We start from the raw sequence: 27,388 nt of genomic DNA on the forward strand, positions 1-27,388 counted from the left end.
ATACATTAGTATGAACAATAAAACAATTTTGTGTAATTTTCTAAAATGTATTTCCTCTGTTCCTAAGGCTCAGACAGCTAGAATCATGGTACTAAGATAGCTTAGCTATAAATGCAGAAGAACATGAAAAACTGCCAGAACCACGTCTGAATAATTCCAAACTATTTCTACAATAGCATTTCTGTAAAATGTGAAGTATTTGTACAATAAATGAATCTGTGGTGTGGTATGAAGTTTTTATTGGCACTTGTCTGGATGGTATGCCTATTTTATTTTTGGTTTGCCATTCATAAGTATTCAGTCTATCTGAAACTCGTGGCAATAAAGTTTTATACCACATCATTCAATATTTTCCATATATATATATATATATATATATATATGGAACAGAAAGTGAAGCTAATTAACATATATTTAAATAAATATTTGGAAAACATTAATTGCTTCTCATAGTGCTCTGTGAGGCATGTAAATAGCATCGTGCTCATTTACAGAGAAGTAAATTGAGGCTGCTTGTGTGTAGACTATGTTATTTTGGAATAACGTTAGTTATTCCAAAATAACACTGCTGTGTAGATGTACCTTTAGAGTCCTATGCCCTCAATCATACGCCTTCACTTACATTCTAAATCTTGCCAACACTTAATGCACGTCTCTAACTTTATTCTCTTGAATAGCTCCATTAACTATAGCACCATTCAGTGAATATATTCATATTTAGAAATGTAAGAGTAGACATATCTGAGGTAAGAAAGAAAGGGGAGGAAGGATACTCCAATGACTAGACAGTAGACAGGAGATCAGTTTTGCTATGTTTGTAACATGCATTCATATCTTATATGGAATGATCACAGGAATACCAATTACTATTGTTATCACTGTTACTGATAAAGCTATATAGTATCCAAAGGATAGATGTATATTTACCTGGAGAATTATGTCCCTTTCATTCCGTGTGATGTTAACACTGTGTGGCTGTCCATTTGCCATGTTTCTGTGGTCTACATCAATGTTATATGGCTCTCTAGTGCCTCCTAGGTTGTAACGAATCTGTAAGCTTCCTACAGAAAGAAATGTACAGCATTTGTAGCTATTTATATCTTTATTTCCCAGAGCTTTCTTTCCCTCCTCATTTAACTTTTCACTTATGACCTCTGTAATTTCACATTTAACCCCCCCCCACCACCACCTTGCCAGGGGCAGTAGGGATGTGCTGGCAGCTTTCAGGAGCAGCACAGAACTAGAGTGGGCAGGAAGCCTGCTTTAGCACTGTCGTGAAGGTGGCAGAGCTTGTGGCCTGCCCTGGCCCTTTAACTCACCTGGGTGGGCCCCTGGGCAATCGCCCCCTTTGTCCCTTCTGTCAGCAGGCCTGACTCTTGGAGTTGAGCTCTGCTGCAGCAGAATTTAAACAGGAAGAGTCACTGCCTGATCATTGAAATATAGTGGGGGTACTGTTTCCAGTTTACAACCATAAACCAGACATTGACAAGCATCCCAAAACCAAAGCAGCTAAAAATCAAATAAGTCAGAACTATGCATGTATTGGGATGAAAGTGACTTACAAATTTAAGCATGTAAAGCAAAATGTATTTTTGAGACTGTTATCCTTGTTCAAATACAATTTTAAAGCTAAATACAGAACAAGAAAATACTAGTTTTATTAGGAAGAGGCAATAAGGATTTCCATCACTAAAATAAAGATAGGTGTAGTAAGAGCTGATTTATGACAGATATTGACATAGTATGTGAACAAAAAAGGTTTTCTTTTCATCCCCCTTAGTTGTTTATGTGTCAGCTATCCTTGGGGTCTTCTGAAAAACAAACTTTTAATATTTTATGAACAAGTGTTTTGACAAATGGGTGCCTCAAGTGAGGTTGCTAAGCAGAAGTGGTCAATTTTTTTTTGTTGCAGCTCTTTCAATGGGAAATTAATTTTTTTCAGAACATTTTTTGCAGAAAATTTCAATATTTAATAAAAAAAATGGAATGCTATCACACCAAAGTTGCCAGTTTTTAGACAAACCCCCAAATATTCTGATTTATAAAGATGCAGTTCTGCACCGTGTGAACTATAGTTCAGGTATCTTATGCTTTCTTCCTCTTTATCTAGATTATTTCTTCCATAGATGCAGCATGACCAGGGACTCCTATGATGCATTCTCTCCCTGCACCAAGGGTACGTCTATACTGCAGGCTAAAGCCAAGTTAAGCTACGCAACTACACCTACGTTAATTGCATTGCTGAAGTCGAAGTAGCTCAACTTGGCTTTGGTGCTGTCTACACACAGGATGTCGCAGGAAGAACACTCTTCCTTCGACTTCCCTTACTCCTCGTGAAATGAGGGTGACTGAAGTTGGAATAAGAAGCTCGTTATTTCAAAATAATATTTTGAAATAGGCATGTAGTATAGACATAGCCAAAGAGAGGGAAACATTGTGCATTTTTAAAGATATAGCCTGGCCTAAGAGGCCAATCCACAGAAGAGAACGGGAGCATAAGGCATCCTAACTAAAACTCCCATGAAACCTGGCAGCATCATTTTGTATCAAAATATTTTCTTTTTCTGCTATTTTAACAAAAAGCCAACATTTTACACTTCTATCACTTACTATTTTCTAGCTAGCTCTACTTCTAAGTGCATATTTAGGCATAAATGGCTGGCCAGATTTTCAGAAGTGAATATCTACACTAAAAGAGAAGGTCAACTTAAGATATGCAACTCCAGCTACGTTAATTACATACCTGGAGTCGATGTATCCTAAATCACTGTCCACACAGCAGAAGGTCGACAGTAGCAACTGCTCTTGTTGGGTTCCCTTACTCTTTGTGAGGAGCAGGAGTACTGGTGCCCTCTCGGTTCAAATTAGTAGGTCTTCACTAGACATGTCCCTAAAAATTTCCACTGACTTCAACAGACATTACTATGAGGTAATGAAAATTAGGCCAGTTGTTTGAGTGCCTAAAAGTGAATTTAGGTGTAGATTTAAAGCAACCTTTACTGAAAATCTTAACTATATTGTTCTAACCTTATATTTGAGTTGTAATTCTGTAGGAAAGGTTCAATCTGTATTTCCTGATGTTACTGTTATAAACTTAGAATTAAATAATCAATATGGCAATTTATAATACGCGGGCTGTGGGAAGTCAATGGGCTCGACAAAGGCACAGCTGTCTATTTATTGTTAATGTGAGGATAGGAACTTATTTTAAAAAGATATAAATGCATCTGGGAGTTTTGATGGGTTCTTAATAAACCACTAAAGCCTGGGCACTTCTTCAGATGTGCCCAAGAAAGCTCATGATACCATCTATATGTTTTGTTAGTCTTTAAGGTGCTACTAGACTATTTGTTGTTTTTTAAGTTTTTCCTGTTACAGACTAACTCGCTTACCCCTCTGAAGTTTTTAAAATTCTATATAATGCATCAGTCCTAAAGCAAACTGAAAAAAAATTCCATCTTGTCCATAAGCACTCCTTCTTGTCTCAGAAACACCAGTCACCTTCTCACTGCTCTTCTCTCCCCAACATTAAGTAGCACTAAACATTTTAGACTGAGTTGATATTGTGTCTGCTTAGAATTAAGTGGGATTGAGTAAGATCCTTAGAGCTTGATCCTGAAAGCACTGGCATATGAATAAAGTAACTCACAAACATAGGAGTCTGTAGTATTAAGTCATTGACTTTCCCTATATTCATTTTGATTATGTAACAAACTAATTTTAGGGGGAGCAGTGGGAGGGGCAATAAGAACATCAGATATCAGAGTGCTTTAAAGTAACTGAGGTGTGATGGCACTCATCTGCATCACACCTAACTTTTAGAAACCTAGAAAACCACTAGGATTCACAAAGCCAGGCACCTTGGCTCCCTGTAAAGTGAATGAGGAAAGACTAGAGCCTCAGAACAGGACTAAAAAAAAAACAACCTAGCATGCTAGGAGGCTCCTCACTTAAGGTAACCAATGGGAGTTGCCAAGTCAAGAGGTATATGCTAAGTCCTTCCTCCTCTCTTGCAACATAGGCACTTCCCTTTGCTTGGGATTTTCAGCTTCAAACCATTGCTTGGCAATAGGAACCTATACTATATTCGTGAAGAAGAGCTCCAGGGATGGGGGCAGCCAGGGGGTCCATGGGTCACAGGTGTAGCCTCCGTGGGTTGCATTCGGCCCACAGGCTGCAGGTTGCCCACCATTGCTTTTAGCCCAGTAATTATAAATTCTTGGTTCAAGTCCCCTAATCCACTTGATGGGAAGAAGGAATATAAACACAAATCTGCCATCTCTTAGGTAAATGCCCCAACAGCCATGCACCTAAGAAACTTTTACTGCAAAAAATGTAGGCACTGAATGAGTTTAGACATCAGTGGGGTTTGGGCCATTGTTTTGGGAATCCCCATGAGATTTGAAATTTTAGTCCCTAAAGTGGCAGTAGCCCAAACTGATTATCACCCAAATCCCTTCTGTGAGATGGGTATTCGCTTTATGTCTTATGTAGAGACAGTGACACACACAGACTTGTCCCTGTCTCAGCAATTCAGGGATTGAGCCAGTTACAGAAGCCATAACTCTTGTCACTCAGACCTGTGCTCCAACCATTAGACCCCAAGCCTTCCTTATTTATGATTTTTATAAAGTAATATTTTGTAGTGTTTCCTCATGTGAAGCCTATTCTTACTTCTCTTGAAGTCAACAGTAAAACGCCTACTGACATCAGCAGAAGCTGGAACAGACCCTTGGTGATGGGAGAGGTTAAGAAAATGTTTAGAAAAAAATTGATGGGGACAGAAAATAATAGGTTGTATACAATACACATGAATTCAAGGACCTGACTTCAAAACTGCTTCCCTACCATCTAATCTAACCACTGTATTTTATATTTATTAAAATGGATACTGCTTTGGGTTTTAATGCCAGAATCACAATCCACCCTCTGGGCCTGACTTCCCACTCTGTTACATTATTTACAGGTGACTCCATTGACTTGAAATGAGTTACACCAGTGTAAATCTTGTGCAATAAAATACTGAATCAGACCTGATGTGTTCTCATTTGAAATTACATAGCTGGAGAAATCTTCCCATTAGCTCATGGATTTTGCTTGGGCTAGAAAGTACCAATTTTTTGTATTAGTTATAAGTTTTGTGAAGAAACGCTTACCAGATGGCTTGACAAGAACTGCCATGTAGTCCTGGGCGTAAGAGCTGATGTACAGGAGAACACAAGGGGACTTGGTGGTACTGAAGCTGAAACTGAGTGCTTCTTTATTCAAGGTGAGGTCTGGCACAGTGTTATCATGGTCTGTAGAGCTCAACATAGTTCGGCTGACTAAGTCCTTTGCACTGATCCCTGGGACCTGGAAATTGTACCGGAGCCACATCCCCTCTTCAAAAAATGCTCCAACATCTTGAAAACAACAAGAGTGAGAGAGGTAAAGGAGAAAGTAAATGTGCTGAGACATTCTCTGAAAACTAGCAGGAATAAATAAGAGTACATACATTAATTTTGTTGAACTTAATTGGTGCCCCATTTTAAGTCGATCTAGATTAAGTGATAAAGCACTTTGTAACCATTAACAAATTGATCCTAGGAGGAAGGAAAATATTGTCCTCATTCTATAAATGGAGAAATGAATACATAGAGAGATAAAGTAACTTGCCCAAGATCACACAGAAAGCCTGTAGTACAGTTGGGAATTGACCCCAATTGCTTGAATCCTGGGGTTAGTCCCTTGCTCACCAGACTATACTTTTTTCTAATTCCCATCATGTATATAGTTTACAATGTTTAGAAAGAGCAGATACAAATATTCAGAGCTATAAGAAAACAGTCAAAAGAAAAGAAAACTAGAGTCTGAACCAAGAACAAATTCCAAAAGGCGAGTTCTACCAGATTGTGGAATAATCCTGCAGAGATCATTGAAAGCTCCAGGATTTGAGAGATTTAAAATGGACAAAGAACTAAAAAGTAATCTACTGAGAAGGCAGTCCTATACTGAAAGGAGAATGAAGCTTAGGGATATTTGCCAACTGTAACTTCTAAGAACTTGCATTCAGTCGGTTGAGGGAAAGACGGCTGTTCTTTTCCCTCTATTGTCCCTGGCAAGAGACAGGCAGAATGAGAATATTTGTGGTCCTCAGGCATCGTTGGAGAAGTTCGTCATGCAAAGAAATTGTGAACTGGTCAGTATGGTGCACACTGTACTTTTTTTTTTTGGCTACGTATGAGCATTCTTCAAGCAAGGCTTGTCTACACTACAGCATTATTTCAAAATAACTCTTGTTATTTTGAAATAAAACCCTCTCATTTCATGAGGAATAATAGCTATTTTGAAATAGGGGGAGTATGGACTGCACAGCTGTGCTTATTTTGAAATAATTGGCCTCCAGGGCTTCTCACAGCTGCCCTGGTGGCCTCTGTGTCCACACCCCTCAAAACTATGTAGTTTCCCTTCCCCTGCTGCCTTTAAAGATTCAGGCAGAAGGGCAGGGGCTTGTGGCCCCAACCAGCCCTGTGAAATCTGTGCCACACAGCAGCACCATTCAATGAGGTCATGAGTGACTCCAGCTCTCCCATCAAGCCCCCCAGGGCTGCAAGTGAGCCAGCAGCCAGCTCCAAAGCCCCTGGCCGGGGTGGAAGAGGAGGGCCCCTTCCTGGTCTGGTGCAGAAATCCTGGAGCTCATTGAGGTCTGGGGAGTGAAGGCTAACCTCCAGGATCTCCGAACCCGGCACAGGAATGCCAAAGTCTGTGGCCAGATGGCTGCCAGCCTGGCCCAGAAGGGCCACATGCACACGCAGGAGCTGGTGAGCATGAAAACAAAAGAACTGTGTGAGGCCTACACAAAGGCCAGGGAATGAAGGTTCTTGGTCAGGGGTGGCACCCCAGTCATGCCACTACTTTGAGTGGCTGCATTACATCCTGGGAGGGAGGGTTGCCTCCTCCCTCCCCTCCCACATCGTTGACTCAGGCCAGGAGATGTCCATCCTCAGCCTCCGGGAAGATGGGGCTGTGGATGAAGAGGACATGGAAGAGGAAGATGAGGCTAGTCAGGACACGATGCCCTCCAGTTAGGAGGTCATTATCTCCCTAGAGCCAGTACCCCCTTTCAAGATGTCCCCCTCCACGCAATGGGGAAGCCTATGGTGGTAAAGCTGGTGACAGTGGGGTCCACATTGCCCAGGATGATGACCCTGCACAGCAGAATGGCATTGATGGCCCCCACTGCCTGTAGAATGATAGAATCATTGGGTTGCCAGAGCCCTAGGGACGTCCCTGAGCTCAACCCCTTTTTCACAGCAGGAGCAACTTCAACTACTCCATCCCTGGCAGGGCTTTCTGAAGGCAGGACTGAAAAACCTGCAGGGAGGGAGAGTTCCCCATTCCCTAGGTAACTCCATTCCAGTGCTTTACCACCCTCGCAAGACAATCGTAGGGCAATTGTAAGAGAGGCAAACCTGCATGGCCCCAATGGTCAATCTCCCAAAACAGAACTGGCACCTGATGGAGCGGTAGCTGTCCAGAGTGGCAGCTTCCAAATAGCAATAGCAACCGACTTCTGGAGGGGGTGGTGGGTCTCATGTGGGTGTCCCATCACTGGAGGGCAGGGGTGAGCCACTCGAACAGCTCCAGGAAAGTGTCCTTGTGCATGTGGAAGTTCTGGAGCTATTGCTGGTTGTCCCACTGCTTCGTGATGATCTAGTCCCACCTGTCAGAATTGGTGTCCCAGAGCCAGAAGCAGTGGTGCACGGTGTGCAGGGCAGGGTGGGTGGGACTGTGGTATATAAGAAGCACCTGAAGTGGGGTGAGGAGGTGCCCTGGCGTGAGTGCCATGATGGCAGCCTGCAGTAACTGTGCCAGGAGGTGCAGCAGCAGGTTTAAGACCTGGTGAGTGCTTTGCAGCAGGTCCCACTCCATGGCAGAACTGCTGTGTCATCCGCAAGAGCAACCAGAGCCCACAGTTAGAAAAGTTTGCTGTCCCTCAAGGAGGAAGGCGATGAGAAGGGTATGAGACATGGTGGTAGAGAGGAGCCCCTTTAAGCACAAGCCTCAGATAGGCCCAGGCAGCAGCTACTGGAAGTGACTGCTGTCCTGATGCCCTGCCCAGAGTACTTCCAGGGGGCTTTAAATGCGAGTCATGCTCCAATCAATGTGGACATGCTATTTTTATATAGCTCTGCGCTATTTCAGTGGGGATTTGTCGTCTGGACACGCTATTTTGAAATAGCTATTTCAGGAGTTAATAGTGGAGACGTGCCCTCAGTGACTTGGGGGGTGACATCTTGACTATTTGTGCTCTTGGTGAACAGAATGCCTCCTGTTAGGCACCATACTTCTATACCACAGTTCCCTTGCAGCTGCTTAATCAGCCCCGCCCAGTCAGGGGCTCCGGCTCTGTGCACAGAACTCCCTGACTGGGTAGAGCTGATTAAGCAGCTGTGGGGCTGTGTTGCTGCACAGCTTTGGACTAGAACAGAGCCTGCAGACATCCTGTCTGTCTCTTGACCTACACTTCAGGGCTACTATCCTCTCCCTTTTTATGCATCCAGTTGCTGCGGTTTCTTGCCTCCCCAATTAGTCCCTCAGCTATAGCTCTGCTCAGTTTATTGACCATCCAATTAGGTCTCAATTAACCTATATTAGTGGGGATTAGAGGACAGGATGCTGAGTTAGATTGTGCTGAATTAGGATCTATCACAGGCCCATGTATGAATAGTTTATAAAGGATAATAGATATTATAAATATGTTACAGAAATTAAATATGGATATGAATCAAGGAGATCAGTAAACTTACTGACCTGTTGAACTTATAACAATATCAGCTGAAAATCATTTATTAAAATATCTATAATAATGTAACTCTTTATATATTATTTCTAAATGTATGTTTAATATACAATTGCATCAGATTACCATCTAAATTGCTACAATGTTAATATACAATACTATTTAAGAAGAACTTCATTTAATGCTCCTTCTGAATCTGAATCCTTTACAAAAGTATAAGCAAATACTAGTAGCACAAAAGAAGCGCAACCAAATGTTGATTTTAAAAATGTGCAGTAATACATGCTTGTATTGGAGGGTATTAATGTGTCTTTAGCCACAAGCAAGTTAGCCAAGATGTAAAACAAGGGCTACATTATGAGAAATTTCATTGATGCCCTCTTCAAGTGTCTGGCTTAATTTGGTGCTAGAAAAAATAAATCTTCCAGTTACCTTATGACACTTTTCCAAGAACTGAAATACTATATTTAGAAGTGACTAGAACTCTGCACAGATACAAAATTGATATCCACATCTGCATCTGCAAAAATGATCCATGGATATCTGAATCTACATTCATGGATGTAGATACCTGTGGATGTATGTAAAGAGGATATCCATGGATTTGCGGGGAAATCACATAAAACAGTAGTCCAAACTGTGATCTCATAGTACAGGTTGGTTGTACCTCCCTGGTCTGGTACTCTCAGGACCTGACTGGTCCCGGATGAGCGATTTCTCAGGACTAGGGGAGGTCATTTCTGCCCCCCCCACTGACTCCATCCCCTGCCCTGCCCCCACCAGTGGACTTCCTGGCTTCCCCCCCATCCCCGACAACCCACAGCTGAACCGTGAACTGGCTCCTGGCCCTCTCCTGCAGCCCAGATGAGCCATGTGCTGGGCTTCCTGACTTCCCCCCTGCTGCTCAGCTGCACTGCATGTTGCCCAGTGGTCTCTCCATTCTCATCACAGAGCACCGGGACTCTATGATCCTGGAACATTCAGACCACGGATGTTGCTGGACCAGAGAGTTCCAGTTTATAGAGGTGCAACCTGTACTGGAAAGAATATAGAGCCACTTTGGTAGATTTATAGCTGTAATTTAAGAACATGAGAATGGCCAGACCAAAGGTTCATCCAGGCCAGTACCCTGTCTGCCGACAGTGGCCAATGCCAGGTGCCCCAGAGGGAGTGAATCGAACAGGTAATGATCAAGCGATCTCTCTCCTGCCATCCAGCTCCACCCTCTGACAAACAGAGGCTGGGGACACCATTCCTTACCCATACTGGCTAATAGCCATTTATGGACTTAACCTCCATGAATTTATCTAGTTCTTTTAAAAACCCTGTTATAATCCTAGCCTTCACAGCCTCCTCAAGCAAGGAGTTCCACAGGTTGACTATGCGCTGTGTGAAGAAGAACTTCCTTTTATTTGTTTTAAATCTGCTGCCCATTAATTTCATTTGGTGGCCCCTAGTTCTTATATTATGGGAACTAATAAATAACTTTTCCTTATTCACTTTCTCCATACCACTCATGATTTTATAGACCTCTATCATATCCCCCCTTAGTCTCCTCTTTTCCAACCTGAAAAGTCCCAGTCTCTTTGATCTCTCCTCATATGGGACCCATTCCAAACCCCTAATCATTTTAGTTGCCCTTCTCTGAACCTTTTGAATGCCAGTATATCTTTTTTGAGATGAGGAGACCACATCTGTACGCAGTATTTCAGATGTGGGCGTACCATGGATTTATATAAGGGCAAAAAGATATTCTCCGTCTTATTTCTTAGGAGACATTTAAAATCATCTCCAAATAGCTATAGAAAAGGCAATTTAGTTTAATACCTTTGTTTTTCACTAGACCCAATTTAATACTATTTTGGATAAATAGCTAAGAGCACTATTGTGCATATACCTATCACCAAGTTTAGTGCTTACTCCTGTAAGCATTGTAGCATTGAAAACAATGGGCTTCTTTATACTGGAGTGGGGAACCTCAGGTCTGGGGCCCAAATGTGGCCCCCAGCTTGGCTGGATCTGGCCCCCTGAGGCTCAAGGACCTCCAGCACTGGGGAGCCTGTGCTGGCCCTTCAGTCCCCTTGCTGCCCCACCATGGGGCTGGAGCACACAAAATCTACTAGTCTGCGGCCTTCCTACGTTCTGGTGTTTGAGGGGAAGATGGAGAATGTCTTTCTCCTTTTCAGTTGGGGGCCACATCAGTGAAGATTTCTTTTTTGTTTTTTGCTGCTGCTCACTGGTGTGCAGTTCCTGATTGATTTTTCTGTGGATCAGTGGCCACAGACCCAAAAACGGTTCCCCACCTCTGGGTTATAGTATTTAGCACTATGCTCAGTTGTAAAGGCTGCTGGATTTGCCCTAAAATAGCTTCTGATTTAAATGTTAACAAACAAACGTATAATACTTCTGTGGTACATCATTGTCTAGAGCTGCTGATGCAGAAAGGCTGCTTGCAGGTATGGTTGCTTTTCGGTGGTGGGTGAAATGATACTTGTAGGCATAGAGCAAAAGTCTGCTCTCAGTTACCCTGGTGTCAGTTTAAAGCTCCCTGCAAAAACCTACATGGCTGCTACCTTATTATCCTTGAAATCCATCTTTATGACTCATCTCGCTTAGAAAAAAACCCAAAACATATTGCTAGACAGGTGGTGAGCCAATATCACCACTATCGCTTGACTTGTTACAGCTATTAATTGTGCACACAGCCCATCTGTAACAGTATTGTTTTCCCCCTTTCCCTCCCAGTCCATTTTCTTTACTTGCTTGTTATGTCTTATCTTTTAAAACAGCAAGCTCTTTGGGGCAGGGATAATGCAAATGGGGTTCCCTGGCTAGGAACATCAGCTTTCCTTCATATGGCTTTTCACCAACATGGGTTATGCAATATATATATATATATTTCTGAGACATATTTCAGGCAGGACACTAACAGTTTCAACCCTGCAAAATAAGTGGAAAATTCTTGAAACGAACTCCAGGTAAGGGCACATAATTAATAGTGAATAGCTGTATAATTATAAATGCATCCAAATATTGTAGCATACCTTAAAATCTAACTAACATTTGCCTTAAGACTCTTAGGGACACAGTTTACTGTGGATAGATTAGTACGTTTGTAGCACTTTATACGTTTTGGGCTTGATCTTGCAAGGTGCTGAGTGTCTGTAGCTCAGGTTCCAGTTCAGCAAAGTATTTAAACAGGTGCTGAAGTCAACGAGACTTAAGCACACAACTCAATATCCATTTCTAAAGAGGTAGCAGAGAATACTTTTGTAGGAGTGGGCCCATTATTTTTCTGTTAAAATATCATAAACTCTTGGCAGATCATTTTCTCTAAATTGTACTCAGTTTTGGCTTTGAAATGCTGATTGGTGATCAATGAGGAAATTACCTACCCTCAGGACACCAAATACTGATCACTTTGAGGATTTTTTTTTTAAATAAGAGGCATCTAAGTTCCTGAGTCAGGAAAACATTTAAGAATGTGTGTAAAGCACTATTAACTAAATGGATATTTTCTGAATTTTTGCCTAACTAGGGAATACATTTTTTTCTTTAGGAAATAGAGTGATTAAAATAAAAGAAATCCCCTTGTTGATGGGGTATACACATTGTTGGTCTCTTTTGGAACATTTTAGATGAGCCATCTGAAAAGAAGTGTCCTAGAAGATAAAATATGGTAAAGATTTGTTGTGTACGCTGCCCTTTCAAGACAAAAGCTTCAAGGAAGAGACCATGGCAGTAGCAGATCAGTTTTCTTTGGCTAGCGGCACATATTTCTAAACCAATATGCAGTGCAGTCATGCTCTGTTGACAGTCTTAGCAAAAACATAAATAAAAGAAATTTGGATTAGCTGTCTGGAGAAGCACCAGATAGGATCTGTGAAACAACAAAAGCAATTTTACCAAGCAAGAAGTGTACTCTCAAAATAAACCATATACATTCTGAAAATCTATTCTTATATTTAAATAGCTAGGAAAGAAAAACAGATCCAAACCTCCATGCAAAACACATATATTTAGAACTAACAAACTTATTTTGAGGTTCAAAATTATTCTAACACCTTGCTCCCACTATCATCTGATTATTTTTATTTTGGCACAATCCAGTTCCAATCATGCCAGAGGTGTTGAATATTTTGATAAAACCTATTCTTGTGCTATATCTATCTGGACCACTAACAAGAATCATCAGAAATTTCAAAAGAATGCATTTTATCTTGAGAGTTCCTGCCTAAATGTTGCAGACTTAAGCAGGTACTGATAAAGTTTTTGACTCTTCTTTCCTACTGGTTTTACATCAGTGAAACTCCATTGACTTCTCTTTCCTTTTTATACATCATCATCATCACAAATAATTAAGATTCTACGGGCCAAATGCTGCCTTCAATTATACCTGTGACTTGACTGTCTTCAAATTGTGATCCTAATGACAACGGTGAAATGCCATTGCCATCAATGGATTTGCACAAGTCAGGTGTAGAGAACAGAACTTCATACACATTTCTGACTGTTGCACAAATGAGCTACATAACATTCAGCTCTTTCTGCAGGAGCTGAGTTGGCTCTGTGGCATTAACAGGAGTAAAAAAAAAATGGTTAAACATATTGTAACCATTCAAATAAGCAGATCTGACTTTGAATGTATACAAGAAGTAGATCTGTAGAGGAAACAATGTCATTTTAATTAGGGATGCTAGCCTATCTGTATGAGAGGCGGCAAGGGTTGAGGGAAACAGGAGACTTTGCTGGGGGGAGCTGGCTTAAAAGCTGATTCCCCCCAGCACCGTCTCTACGATGCTGCCTGCTTCACTCCGCTGCTGCCTCTATCAGGCTATGTCTAGACCGTAGGCTTCTTTTGGAAGAAGCTTTTCCAAAAGAAAGAGAGCATCTACACAGCAAAAGCACATTGAAAAAGTGATCTGCATTTTCAAAAGATAGCGTCCACCATGAATGGACGCTATCTCGCATTTAAGCTGTGATTACTATGGACAGAGTGGTCACCAAGGCACCTGTGCTTTTTCCTCTTTCCTCTTCTTTTGAAAGAACTCCCTCTTCCCTGTGCACACATGCCTTTTTCCAAAAGAGCTCTTTCGGAAAAAGGCTTCTTCCTTGTAGAAAGAGGTATACCAATGTTGGAAAAACCCCTCTGGGTATGTCTACACTACAGCGCTAATTCGAACTAACTTAGTTAATTCGAACTAAGCTAATTCGAACTAACGGATCTAGACTAAAAAACTAGTTCGAATTAGCGTTTTGCTAATTCGAACTAGCATGTCCACATTAAGTGGACCCTGAACCGGGGTTAAGGATGGCCAGAAGCAATGCCGGCAGGGCATCAGATGAGGACTTAGAGTGTGGAGCTGCTGCCTCAGGCCAGCCGAGGGCTGTGCTTAAAGGGACCCGACCCCCACCCCGGACAGACAGTTCTCAGGGGTGCCCCGCTTGCAAAGCAGTCCTGGCTTGGAGTGCCCCGAGTGCCCACACTGAGCACATCACAGCACTGGGTCATCAGACCGGCTGCACTTGCCGCAGGCTGCCATCTGGGGAGAGGGAGCAATTGGGGGGCTGCAGGAGAACTTCCACCCCCAGAAACCCGCAGAACCAGCCCAGTCCTCCCCATCGGGGGCTCGTACCCCATTCCTCCCTCACCTCCTTCCACTTACCCTTCCCTAGCCCCCCTTCCTGATGTACAAAATAAAGAAAACATGTCGTCAAAAATAGAATCTCTCTTTATTGAACAAAACTTGGGGAGACTGGGAAAAGGAGGTGGGAGAGGGGAAGAGAGAGGGTGGGAGAGGGGAGGGCAACTAAAATGATCAGAGGTTTGGAACAGGTCCCATATGAAGAGAGGCTAAAGAGACTGGGACTTCTCAGCGTAGAAAAGAGGAGACGGAGCGGGGCTATGATAGAGGTCTATAAAAGCATGAGTGGGGTGGAGAGGGTGCATCAAGAAAAGTTCTTCATTAGTTCCCATAATAGAAGGACTAGAGGACACCAAAGGAAAGGAATGGGTAGCAGGCTTCAAACTAGTAAGAAAGTTCTTCTTCACAAAGCAAAGAGTCAACCTGTGGAACTCCTTGCGGCAGGAGGCTGTGAAGGCTAGAACTGGAACAGAGTTTAAAGGGAAGTGAGATCAAGTCATGGAGGTTGGGTCCATGGAGTGGTATTAGCCAGGGGGTAGGAGTGGTGTCCCTGCCCAAGGTTTGTGGCAGGCTGGAGAGGGATGGCACGAGACAAATGGCTTGGTCATTGTCTTCGGTCCATCCCCTCCAGGGTCCCTTGGGTTGGCCGCTGTCGGCAGACAGGCTACTGGGCTAGATGGACCTTTGGTCTGACCCAGGACGGCCATTCTAAGCTCAGGACTCAGGGTCGGGGGTCTCAGTGGACCCCCTTGATTTTCATGCACACCTGCTCCTGGGTGGCCAGGTTGGCAGCTCTCCTGCCCTAGATGGCCACTTTCCTGTGCCTAGTGTGGAGATTGTGGACGAGGTCCACGATGTCCGCACTAGCCCAGGCGGGTGCCCGCCTCTTGCGGTCCCGGGCAAGCTCCCGGGAGCCGCCAGCCTGGTCCCGGGAAGAGGGGGAGGGCTGGGGGGCATCGGGTGGCTGGCTCGAGCCGTGCCAGGTGCAGGGTCTGCTGGCTGGGTGCTGGCAGGCTTGCACCTGGCACGGGCACCATAGCCAGCCCGTGCCCCTTTAAAGGGTCCGGGGCCAGGAGGGGGGTATAGAGTTTCCCTGGTGTTGGCCAGAGTGGCCACCAGGCAAAGCTGGGGAGGGCTAGCCTCCCACTAGTTCGAATTAAGGGGCTACACACCCCTTAATTCGAACTAGCTAGTTCGAACTAGGCTTAATCCTCGTGGAATGAGGTTTACCTAGTTCGAACTAAGCGCTCCGTTAGTTCGAATTAAATTCGAACTAACGGAGCGCTAGTGTAGCGCCTATGAAAGTTAGTTCGAACTAACGTCCGTTAGTTCAAACTAACTTTGTAGTGTAGACATACCCTCTGTTCTTTCAATTTTTTTTTGGAAGAATGCAATTGAGGTGTGGATGTAAGTGAAATTTTTTCAGAAAAACAGTTGTTTTTCTGAAAAAACTCTTCAGTGTAGATGTACCCTCAGAGGTAGCGTGGCGGAGATAGGGGAGGCTGCTCCAGCAACAACCCCTGTCTGTAGGGGTTCCAGCGGGGAGCTAGCCCCCCATCCCCAGACAGGAGCTGCTGCTGCTGCCAAACAACCCGTTTGCAGTGGCTCAGGCTGGCCATGCGCAGGGACTGCTCTCGCAGTAGCCCAAGGTCACCGCCAGCTCTGGCCACCACAAACAGGGGCTGCTGGACTCGGCACGAGCCGGAACCAAGAAGTCCTGGCTCACCCTGGTTGGGAAGCTGAGCCTCTGCATTTTAAATGTAGTAATGCTGATCAGCATAAAAAGCTATGTTGTTAAGGGGCTTATTTCTGGTGATGGGTGTAATTGTGCATTAGGGTGAGAACTTATCCCCATAGAAGTCAATGCCAAAACACCACTGACTTCAATTGGGGCAAGTCCTTACAATGGGACTACATCAGGTGTTGTCAATAATTGTTGAGGGGGAGGGGCAGTCCAAAGATTTTTGGTAAGTGCTCAGGGGTCGCACTTTTCTAGGGAGGGGATACAGGGTCTGGGATGGAGGTTGGTTGCAGAAGGGAGCTGGGATAGGGAAGTGGAGTGTAGAAGAGGTTGTGGAGTCTGAGGGTAAAGGAGGGGTTGTGACCTAGGACAGGAGAGTCAAGTGCAGGGTCAGAAATGGGATATGGTTGCAGGAGAGGATTCTGACCTAGGGGAGGGATGTAGGAGCAGGTGCAAGGTCTGGGAGGGAGTTGTGACCTGGAAGAATGGAATGAAGAGTGTTTGGGTGGTGACCTGGGGCAGGAGATTGGGGTGCAGGTTCCAGGAAGGGGTATGGATGCAGGAGAGGATTCTGGCCTGGAGGAGGGGTGCAGGAAGGAGGGGACAGTGTGCCAAAAGCAGGCTCTGGCCAGGAGGCATTTACCTAAGGAGCTTCCAGCCAGCAGCACTCTCAAGTAGTCTTCCTTGCCTGCCAGCAGCCCCAGGCCATTCAAAGCAGCTGGCTGTTCCAGGTGGCTTTCTATGCTGAGGGGGGAGGCTTCTGGTGAGGGGGAGAAACCAGCCAATGGGAGCTAAGAAATTGTGCCGCACTGTCCTGCTCCCAGCAAAATCCCTCAGCTCCCATAAGCCAGTTTCTGGTGAATAGTTACTGAGAGAATTTGTTGGGAGTGGGAGCAACCAGCCACAGGCTGGAACAAAAAGCATGGTGTGCCAGAACTGTCTCACAGTCTGTACTTTGCTTGCCACTGGTCTGGTATATGATGATGAATATTATACTACTTGCATCACAGAAAGATACATGAACAATTGCAACAAAAAGTGATGTTTTTCTCTTTGCTTCAGAAACCTGAGCTGAAATATAAGCTTTGTTTACACTACCAAGTTTGGTCACCAAAAAAAAACAAAAAACCCCAAACCAAAACCAAAACCAAGCCCCCCTGCCTTTTGGTGACAACACAGTGAGAGCATTCACACTGCAATGTGATTTTTGTTGGGGGAAAAACCCAGTTTTGGTGGCAAAAAACGCCTACCCTTACGAGAGATATTTTTTTCTTTTCCCCTTTCTTTATTGCTGACAAAGATCAGTGTATACTCTGCCATTTGTTTTGCTGAGAGAACTGGCTTCTGACAGTATCCCACAATGCTTGCCCTCATGGCTGTGCTCAGTGTTTTGATCTCTGCTGCCCTACAGACATGTGCCCCTCCCCTTTCAAAGCTCTGGTAGGTATCTGACAGCTGAGTGATGCCACTGCTTTGAGTCACGTGCATACAGTATTGATTTTCATTTAACCACTCAGTGCACTTCGGGTTTATTCTGCTCTCAGCCCCACTCTGTTTAGTTTGTGCAGACAAGAAGTGGAGATGTAAAGCTTTTCTAAAACATTTCCCAATGTGTGTTCTTTAGTTGTCATCACTGTACATTTTGAGCGTTGTGGTGGTGTAGTCAAATGGAGAAATACAACAATTATTTATTCCAATTAGCAATATAAACTCATTAAATGTCTATCCTCTTCTTTGATTAAATAGATCAGTGCTCAAGGCAGAGAAGGAGGGAGGAGGGAGAAAAATTGTTCTTCCTGGCCTCTGAGGATAGAACAAGAAGCAATGGGCTTAAACTGCAGCAAGGGAGGTTTAGGTTGGACATTAGGAAAAAGTTCCTAACTGTCAGGGTATTTATTTAAACACTGGAATATATTACATAGGGAGGTTGTGGAATCTCCATCTCTGGAGAGATTTAAGAGTAGGTTAGATAAATGTCGATCAGGGATGGTCTAGACAGTATTGGGTTCTGCCATGAGAGCAGGAGATTGTCTCGAGGTCCCTTCCAGTCCTAGAATTCTATGATTCTTTGATTCTATGAAGGAAAAGCTGGAAAAATGACATGTAATGATGCCTTATGTGCATCCTGACGATTGCCCAGTGAAATCTATACTAAGATTCTCAGGGTATGTCTACACTACCCTCCTAGTTCGAACTAGGAGGGTAATGTATGCATACCGCACTTGCTAATGAAGCCCGGGATTTGAATTTCCCGGGCTTCATTAGCATAAGCGGGGAGCCGCCATTTTTAAATCCCCGCTGCTTCGAACCCCGTGTAGCGCGGCTACACGGGGCTCGAACTAGGTAGTTCGGACTAGGGTGCCTATTCCGAACTACCGGTACACCTCGTTTCACGAGGAGTAACTGTAGTTCGGAATAGGACCCTAGTCCGAACTACCTAGTTCGAGCCCTGTGTAGCCGCGCTACACGGGGTTCGAAGCAGCGGGGATTTAAAAATGGCGGCTCCCCGCTTATGCTAATGAAGCCCGGGAAATTCAAATCCCGGGCTTCATTAGCAAGTGCGGTATGCATACATTACCCCGCTAGTTCGAACTAGCGGGGTAGTGTAGACATACCCTCATTGATTCAATGGGCTTTGGATCAGGCTCATGATGAAGTTATTTTATTCCACAGTGTAAGTGAAGGGTTTCTAGAATTAGAATTCAATTTTGCATAAACACACCAAAACAATTCAGAACTTTTGTTCTACTTCCCTATACAGAGAGGGAAGGTGGTATGCCAGTGGAAGGCTGGATGGTGGGGCGCTGCAGCCATTGAGGGTCCTTTTTCCATTAGGGAACAAATTAAAACTGCACCTTAAAAGCTGTAACATATGCTGAGTCGGTTGGCCAAGGATCATGAAGTTTTTCCCCCTTCACTGCATTCAAGTGGAGTGGAGAATCCAGCTATATATTATTAGGAAAATATCCCAAGTAGTGGGGAAAAAGACAAAGAAGAAAGCTGTATAAAATATACATCAGAAGAATGGTTTCTGGAGAAAATGTTTTTTGCATGTTCTTGTGACGTATCATTGGGTCTATATGGAGATACTCCCAGAAGTAACATCAAGGGATGTTTTCCAGTGTTGCAAGAGCAAGTCCAGAAATATTTGTGGTTGCTTTCTGCCTTGTTCATGGGAAAAGGTTAACCCAGTGGTTAGGGTGCTTTGTTTCGCTGGGCTCGAACAAAGACATTATCAGGATGTTGCATCATAAAGTAGTTCTCCCCTCCCTCCAATCACCACATTTTTATATCAAAAGTTAAAAATGGGACACTTTCAGACCACTTAATTAGCCTCATTAGCACCGGTCCTACAATTGACAGATACTTTCCCCACCTCCCTCTTATAATTTCTTGGGGATGGAAGAGTCAATATGGATTTTGTAAAGGGAAATCATGCCTCTCCAATGTGCTAGAATTCTTTGAGGAAGTCAACAATCATGTGGACAAGGGGCATCCAGGGGATATATTGTCAAAAAGCCTATGACAAGGGGGAAAGGAGAAGACACTTACATGGACTGGTAATTGATTAACAGATCGGAAACAAAGGGTAGGAATAAATGGTCATTTTTCAGAATGGAGAGAGGTAACTTGTGGTATCCCCCAAGGGTTTGTACTGGGACCAATCCTATTCAACACTTTCAAAAATTATCTGGAGAAAGGGGTAAACAGGTGACTAAAACTGCAGATGATACAAAACTGCTCAAGATAGTTCTATCCATGGAAGACAGCAAAGAGCTTCAAAAGGATCTCACAAAACTGGATGTCTGGGCAATAAAATGGCAGATAAAGTTCAATACTGATAAATGCAAAGTAATAGATATTGGAAAACATAATCCCAACTGCATATATAAAATGATGGGTTTTAAATTAGCTGTTACCATTCAAGAGAGAGATCTTGGAGTTGTTGTGGATAGTTTTCTGAAAACATCCACTCAATATGCAGCGGCAGTCAAAATCGCAAATGGAATGTTAGGAATTGTTGCAAAAGGAATACATAATAAGACAGAAAATATCTTATTGCTTCTTTAAAAATCCATGGTATGCTTATATCGTCAGTACTGTGTGCAGATGTGATTGCCTCATCTCAAAAAAATATTGGAATTGGGAAAAGTTCAGAAAAGGGCAACAAACATGATTAAGCATATAGAACAGTTTCCATATGAGGAAAGACTAGTAAGACTGGTACTTTTCAGCTTGGAAAAGAGATGACTAAGGGGGGATGTGACTGTGTGGAGAAAGTAAATAAGGAAAAGTTATTTATTCCTTCCCTTAATACAAGGACAGGGGTCATCCAATGAAACAAATAGGTTTAAAATAAACAAAAGGAAGTATTTTTTTTCACAAAACACACAGTCAGCCTGTGAAGGCCAAGGGTTTAACAGGGTTCAAAAAAGAACTGGATACATTCATGGAGGATCGTTCCATCAATGGCTATTAATCAGGATGGGCAGGGGATGATGTCTCTAGCCTTTGTTTTGTCAGGGATGGGAATGTCTGGGGGGCACCTGGCATTGGCCACTATCTGAAGACAAGATACTAGGCGAGGTTGTCCTTTGGTCTGATGCAGAATGGCCATTCTTATGTTCAAGCTAGCTGGTTTATCAGAGAGGATGGGTTGAGGCTCAAGTGATGCTGATGTTTGAAGTAGTGATGCAGTGGGAATGCAACAGCTCCAGTTACAACTATTCAGCAACAGCAACTAATTGAATCATTCTGTGCTGCTAATCTTAGCACTGTGTATAACTACGGTGTTGGTTTACAGTATGGTTGCTCTCCCTTTGCACTAGGTTTTTTTGAGTGCAGTAACTTCAGTGGACTTACTTGAGTTAACTGTTGCAGTGAAGACAAGCCTTTAGCCTCTGCCTCAGTTCCCCCACCTACAAAATGGGTCTAATAGTACTTCCTTATCTTGCAGAGTGCTCAGAGGACAAAACACAGACTAAGAAATAGTGAACTGCTTGAATATTAAGTAATGGAAGCCATAAAAGTATAACAGATGGACACAGCATACAGAAACCCAACATGAGAAATTTGGATTTTCTCTGTGTTCATATGGATTCTCATTCAGAGCAGCTAAAAAGCTTGCTGTAGTTGCTCCATTAATCTCCAGTAAAAGAACTGGATTCAATAGATATTAGCACCCGGGCAGTCCTATTGTAATTGGCTGACAGAGAAGTTGAAAGATTATCATGCTTTCTGACCCACAAATGTCAGGTTTTTTGAAATTATCCCTTATATATTTGTTTTCTGTATACAGATACATAAATCTTTGCTCTTTATTAGAAATTTATTATAGCCTTGTGGTAGACTGGAAAGCTTTATCCCACTACTTTGCCTTGCGTTCTGATTTAAATATCTCTTTGAGTAATGTGAGTAGGGAAGAGGAGCTGATTTTTTGGATTAAAAATCAAACATAACATTTTTCCAATAAAGAAATTCCATGACACTATGAGAAATGTGATTTTCAAAGCAGCATATACTGCATGCTAATAAGTGAATACATGTAGGACAAAAATAGATGCACCTGTTTGCAACCTTTTCACAGAATGTACAATATTTTTCACAAATATATTAAGGCTGTCAATTAATTATAATTAATTCATGATTAACTCAAAAAATTAATCATAATTTAAAAAATTAACCACAGTTAACAGCAATGTTTAAAAACAAAATACCAGTTGAAATGTATTAAATATTTTCGATGTTTTCTCTCCATTTTCAAATATTTTAATGCATTTTATAATGCAGAATACAAAGTGTTCAATGACCACTTTATATGATTATTTTTTAATTACAAATATTTGCACTATAAAAATAATGAACAAAATAATTAGTATTTGTCAATTCACATCATACATGTAGTATAATGCAAGCTCTTTAGCATGAAAGCATAACTTACAAATGTAGATTTTATTTGTCTGTTACATAACTGCACTCAAAAACAAAACAATGTAAAACGTTGGAGCCTACAAGTCTACTCAGTCCTACTTTTTGTTTGGCCGATCACTAAGGCACGTCTACACTACAGATAAGATCGAAGCAGCCGAAGTTGATCTTCTGAGGTTTGAATAAGCAGGTCTAGTAAAGACACGCCAATTCAAACTGACAGGGCACTCCCTTCGATGCCGGTAGCCCTGCTTCTACAAGGAGTAAGGCAATACAAAGGGAGAGTGTTCTCCCTTTGACTTCCTGCAGAGTGGATGGTGCCAAGATTCAAGTTAAGATACTTTGACTTAAGCTATGCAATTAACAGAGCTGAAGTTGCATATCTTAATTTAAATTTATCCTCTAGTGTAGACCAGGCCTATGACAAACAAGTTTGTTTACATTTACAGGGGATAACACTGCCTGCTTCTTATTTACACTGAAAGTGAGAACAAGTGTCCACATGGCACTTTTGTAGCTGGCGTTGCAAGGTCATTGTGCTAAGAGATGCTAAACATTTATATGTTCCTTCATGCTGCAGCAAACATTCCATCTGTGTGCACCCATTCTGTCCTTAAATCCCATATTTATGCACGCATGTTAGGCAGCGGTGCCCAGAAAAGGATAGGATTGAATTTAAACTTGGAGCCATGTGAGCTAAGGCATCAGGTGTGGAGTAGTTCCCATGCCTTTTCAATAGGTTATAAAGTCAGAAGGGACCACTGTTCTGTTCTAATCTAACTTCTTGTCTAGCACAGGACATTGGAACTGATTGCAGCATTGGACAATTTCTACTCTCTTGGATCCCTTCCCCTTCAATGCCTGCAGGAAGAATTTCTTCCTCCAGCTGGCCTCTTGGGAGCTCTCTAGAGCACGACACAGACTCTTGTGCTACACAATGATTCTAGGATTGTCCCTCAGCTGTTTTAAAGACACACCTGTTATAGATGTAAAAATTGAGCTCAGACAAATCCAATAGTCAGAAAGAAAGGGCCACTGTGTGATGTTATTGGATTGTGATATAGCCTTATAGATCATTGTTACAACCACTTTTTATGTTTGCATCAAATCTTGTATAATGTGTGCCAAGTGAGATAGAAAAGTTATGATTTGCTGGCTATGATTGTGCCATTTATATGTCTGTATCATTTTGTATTTGAAATTATGAGTATTGGCCATGTATTTGCATTTCAAATGTTTGATTCTGGGAGCAACAACAGGTCTGGCCAGCCTATTGTAAAGGGTCTGTTCAGGATGAACATAACTACTTTACTGAAAATGGGCCTTAAGAGGTGAGCTTTCCTGTGAACATCCAGACTAGCATGGGAGCAAGGCTTTCTCCCCATAAAGAATTAATTATCCATAGACAGGTGACTTGTTCATGCACAAGCTACATCTTGTAGACGTACTTTTCCATAACAAGAACAACGAGATTCCATCCACATGGGGGAAGCTATATAAGGCCCTGGGAACTCCTCCATCTTGTCTCCAGTTCTGCTTCTCACCTGTGGAAGATCTTTTCCACAAATGGAAGCTCTAAACAGAGGAGTCAACAATGTATTCAAATTGCACATGTAGTCCAGAGACTTGACTTAAGAATGCAGTTTATCCCAACACTGCTACAAGCCTGAACCAGGAACTTTTCAATTGTTATATGTATTTGATTCCTTCCTTCCTACCTACTTAAAGGATTGGAAGCAGTATGCTTTTGGGATAAGATTCTAAATTTGACCTGGGAATGTGGCTTGTCCTTTGGGATTGAAAGAACCTTTTTGTTTGATGAGACAGGTTTTCATACTTCTCATCTGTATAAGGAGTGGTACTGGTGATGACAAGAGAACTGAAGTGTCTGAGAGAACTACTTATATGACTTCTTGTCAGCCACTGTGGTGAACAGAAGTACTCTTTGTGATGGGTTGGGAGTGCCTTAGAGAAGAGAACTCCAAGTTTTGGGCAGTAAGTAGCCCTATCTCTAAGCAATTCGCCTAGAATGGATGCTCTCAGCAGTGTCCCCCAGAAGCCCCTTGTTATACATTGTAAATAAAAAGATTCTGAAACGAAGGACAGAATAAGGTCAGAAAGCAATCTATAGGATTGCAGACTCATTTTGGCTGCTTCTTGTAACAATTTCTCAGATCGGTGAAAGAACAAATGGAGCTGATTAGAGACCCAGAAAAACCAACAACAAAATAAAAATATATGGCAAACTGCATTCTGACAGCTTTGTCCTTGTAAGGGGACGGTATTATTCTATGTGAACAGCCACTGACCAGACTGGAGACAATGCAATTTCTTACCAGTCATCAATCAATAATTCTAAGCATGAATTTCCTCAATAAATATAGCCACCAGAGTGTATGACCTGTACTTACTCTGAGAAGCATTTGCTAGTTATAAACCAATCTATGCGGATCTTCTAAATCAATGGCATTCTATTTGTTTATTTTCATATCACGCCTTCTGTCATCATTCCCCAGGTACATCCACACTGATAAAACGTGGCATGCATAGGTATGTAGGACCCATAGCAGAGGTTGAAAAATAAACTGTGATTTTTTTGGGGGGGGGGTCTGTCTTTTGAATTCTGACTAATATTATGACATAATTGTGAAATTCATGTATCATGGAATGCCTCTGGGTCTATGTAATCCCCATGGCTTATGTGTCATAAAGCATGTTTTTGCTAGACCAAGGAGAAGAGGTCATCGTGAAAGAACTATCGGCACCTGACTAGGTCTTACCTGGGAGAACAAAAAAGTAATTGCATTCTAGGGGAAAACAGTTTTCTCTTCAGGAGGCTGGCTTGGGAAATATGGAAAATTAGCAAACAAGAGGAAGAGAAAGGGGGTTAAACTCACAGGGAGAAGATGGACATACATAGGAAGTTCAGCCAAAAGAAGGGAAGGGGATGGTCTGGCCAAGGACAGAGGAAGCAAACTGTCTTAGGGGAAAAAGCTTCAAGTTTAGGCAGAGATGTCAAGCAGCTGCAGGGGAAGGATCCCGGATCTTATCAATGACCCTAACCCTAGCCCAGAATGCTCTGGAGTGGTGAGGTGACTGAGGGAGGGAAATGATTTGAGGGAGGTTAGTAGTTTTTGGAGAGATCTATGTATTTCTCCTGTGAGTAACTAAAAAAAAAGTGTTAGATTCCTATAGGTTCTGCCTGTGTTATATACTACACTTGCCATGTGGTCCTTTGAAGAGGTAAACCAGAAGGCTCACACCTTGGGGTGGAGTTCCGGCAGACATATGTTTAAGATAAAAGGGAAGCCAGAGGTGTCAGCATTATTTCCAGAGTGCTGTGCTACAGGCTGTTGGAAAGGGGTGGCATACAGAAAGAGAATGCTTCATGAGAATGTGCCTTGAGACCCCAAGACAGTATGATGGGGCATCTGCCCCACACTGGTGGAAAAGGGTTAATGCAGGCCTTGGGGAGGCTGTGGAGGATCCTAGCCAATGAGAGGAGGGTTTTGTGAAGCCAGACAATGAGAAGAAGGCTTGCTGGAGCAGCCAAACAGGGCCAGGGAGGGCCACATAAAAAGGGAAGGGAAGAAAGAACCAAGTAGGGCTGTGCCCTGAAGAGGATGCCACGAACCGGGAACCAACATGGGTCCCAGCAATGGAATGGAAGTGACTGCAAGTCAGACCACTCTACAGGCAGGGACACTGTTGGACTGGAGAGCTAACTCCCAGGATGGCCAACAAGAGGCACCGTGGTGGTGAGTCCACCCTCATTACAGACAGTGACAGCACCTGGGCTGTGTTCGGACTCCTGAGGCTTAATACACCCAGGATCTGGTATCTGGGTCTCCTCACAGCAATCTGGTGAGCTGCTGACTGGGGAATCCTGACCAGATCCATCATAGATATCATAAAGAAGTTTATCATAATTTAAAAACCATTGGGGCAAGGTTCTGCCAACCTTTACTTATGCTGTGTAGCTGCTTGAGTTGAGTCCTCAGTGTTTCAGTGGGACTCCTTGAGGAGAAAGTTATTATGCAGTGTCAAATTTGTGTCAGTCTTTGAATACCCAAAAGTTGATTTTTCCGAGGTTCTGAGTATGCATTATTACAACTGAACTGAATAGCTCTGAAAATTAAGCCTCAGATGTTAAACTAGACATACAAAGCTCGAGGCACCTAAAATCAGAGATCTTTGTATTCCTCAATTCCCTCATCTATAAAATGGGGAAATTATCACTTTCTAACTCAAAATAATTCATATGAATGAAGTGTGATTTACACTGTAAGGCTGTGTCTAGACTGCATGCCTCTGTCGTCAGAGGCATGTAGATTAGATACATAGGCAAAGGCAAATGAAGCCGCGATTTAAATGATCGCGGCTTCATTTACATTTACATGGCTGCCGCGCTGAGCTGACAAACAGCTGATCAGCTGTTTGTCTGCTCAGCGCGCTAGTTTGGACGCTCCCCTGCTGACATCAAAGCCCTTTGTCGGCAGCCCTGTTATTCCGGGGATGAGGTTTACCGGGGCTGCCGACAAAGGGTATGTCTACACTACCCTCCTAGTTCGAACTAGGAGGGTAATGTATGCATACCGCACTTGCTAATGAAGCCCGGGATTTGAATTTCCCGGGCTTCATTAGCATAAGCGGGGAGCCGCCATTTTTAAATCCCCGCTGCTTCGAACCCCATGCAGCGCGGCTACACGGGACTCGAACTAGGTAGTTCGGACTAGGTTCCTATTCCGAACTACCGTTACTCCTTGTGAAACGAGGTGTACCGGTAGTTCGGAATAGGCACCCTAGTCCGAACTACCTAGTTCGAGCCCCGTGTAGCCGCACTGCACGGGGTTCGAAGCAGCGGGGATTTAAAAATGGCGGCTCCCCGCTTATGCTAATGAAGCCCGAGAAATTCAAATCCCGGGCTTCATTAGCAAGTGCGGTATGCATACATTACCCTCCTAGTTCGAACTAGGAGGGTAGTGTAGACATACCCAAAGGGCTTTGATGTCGGCAGGGGAACGTCCAGACTAGCGCTCTGAGCGGACAAACAGCTGATCAGCTATTTGTCGGCTCAGCACAGCAGCCATGTAAATGTAAATGAAGCCGCGATCATTTAAATCGCGGCTTCATTTGCCTTTGCTAAAACAACAAATCTACATGGCTCCGTTGACAGAGCCATGTAGTTTAGACGTACCCTAAGGGTAGCAGAATTCAGCCTTAATTATTGATGTGGTGCACCTTTAACCATTATCTCTATAGAATTGAACTCAAATCCTGGCTTAGGTTGCA

General features: G+C 43.1%; 1 protein-coding gene across 1 annotated transcript in view; it reads right to left on the reverse strand.

Annotated features, from left to right (window-relative positions):
• CNTNAP2 (contactin associated protein 2) overlaps positions 1-27,388 on the reverse strand; it is a 1,606,913-nt gene that overhangs the window by 101,012 nt on the left and 1,478,513 nt on the right. The window contains exons 19-20 of the mRNA XM_075921713.1: positions 5,157-5,402; positions 928-1,061 (exon numbers count right to left, since the gene is read on the reverse strand). Of these exons, the coding sequence (XP_075777828.1) occupies positions 928-1,061; positions 5,157-5,402 (380 nt within the window). The remainder of the gene's footprint in view (positions 1-927; positions 1,062-5,156; positions 5,403-27,388) is intronic.

Source organism: Pelodiscus sinensis, chromosome 2 (genome assembly GCF_049634645.1).
Source record: "Pelodiscus sinensis isolate JC-2024 chromosome 2, ASM4963464v1, whole genome shotgun sequence".
NCBI classification, from domain to species: domain Eukaryota; kingdom Metazoa; phylum Chordata; order Testudines; family Trionychidae; genus Pelodiscus; species Pelodiscus sinensis.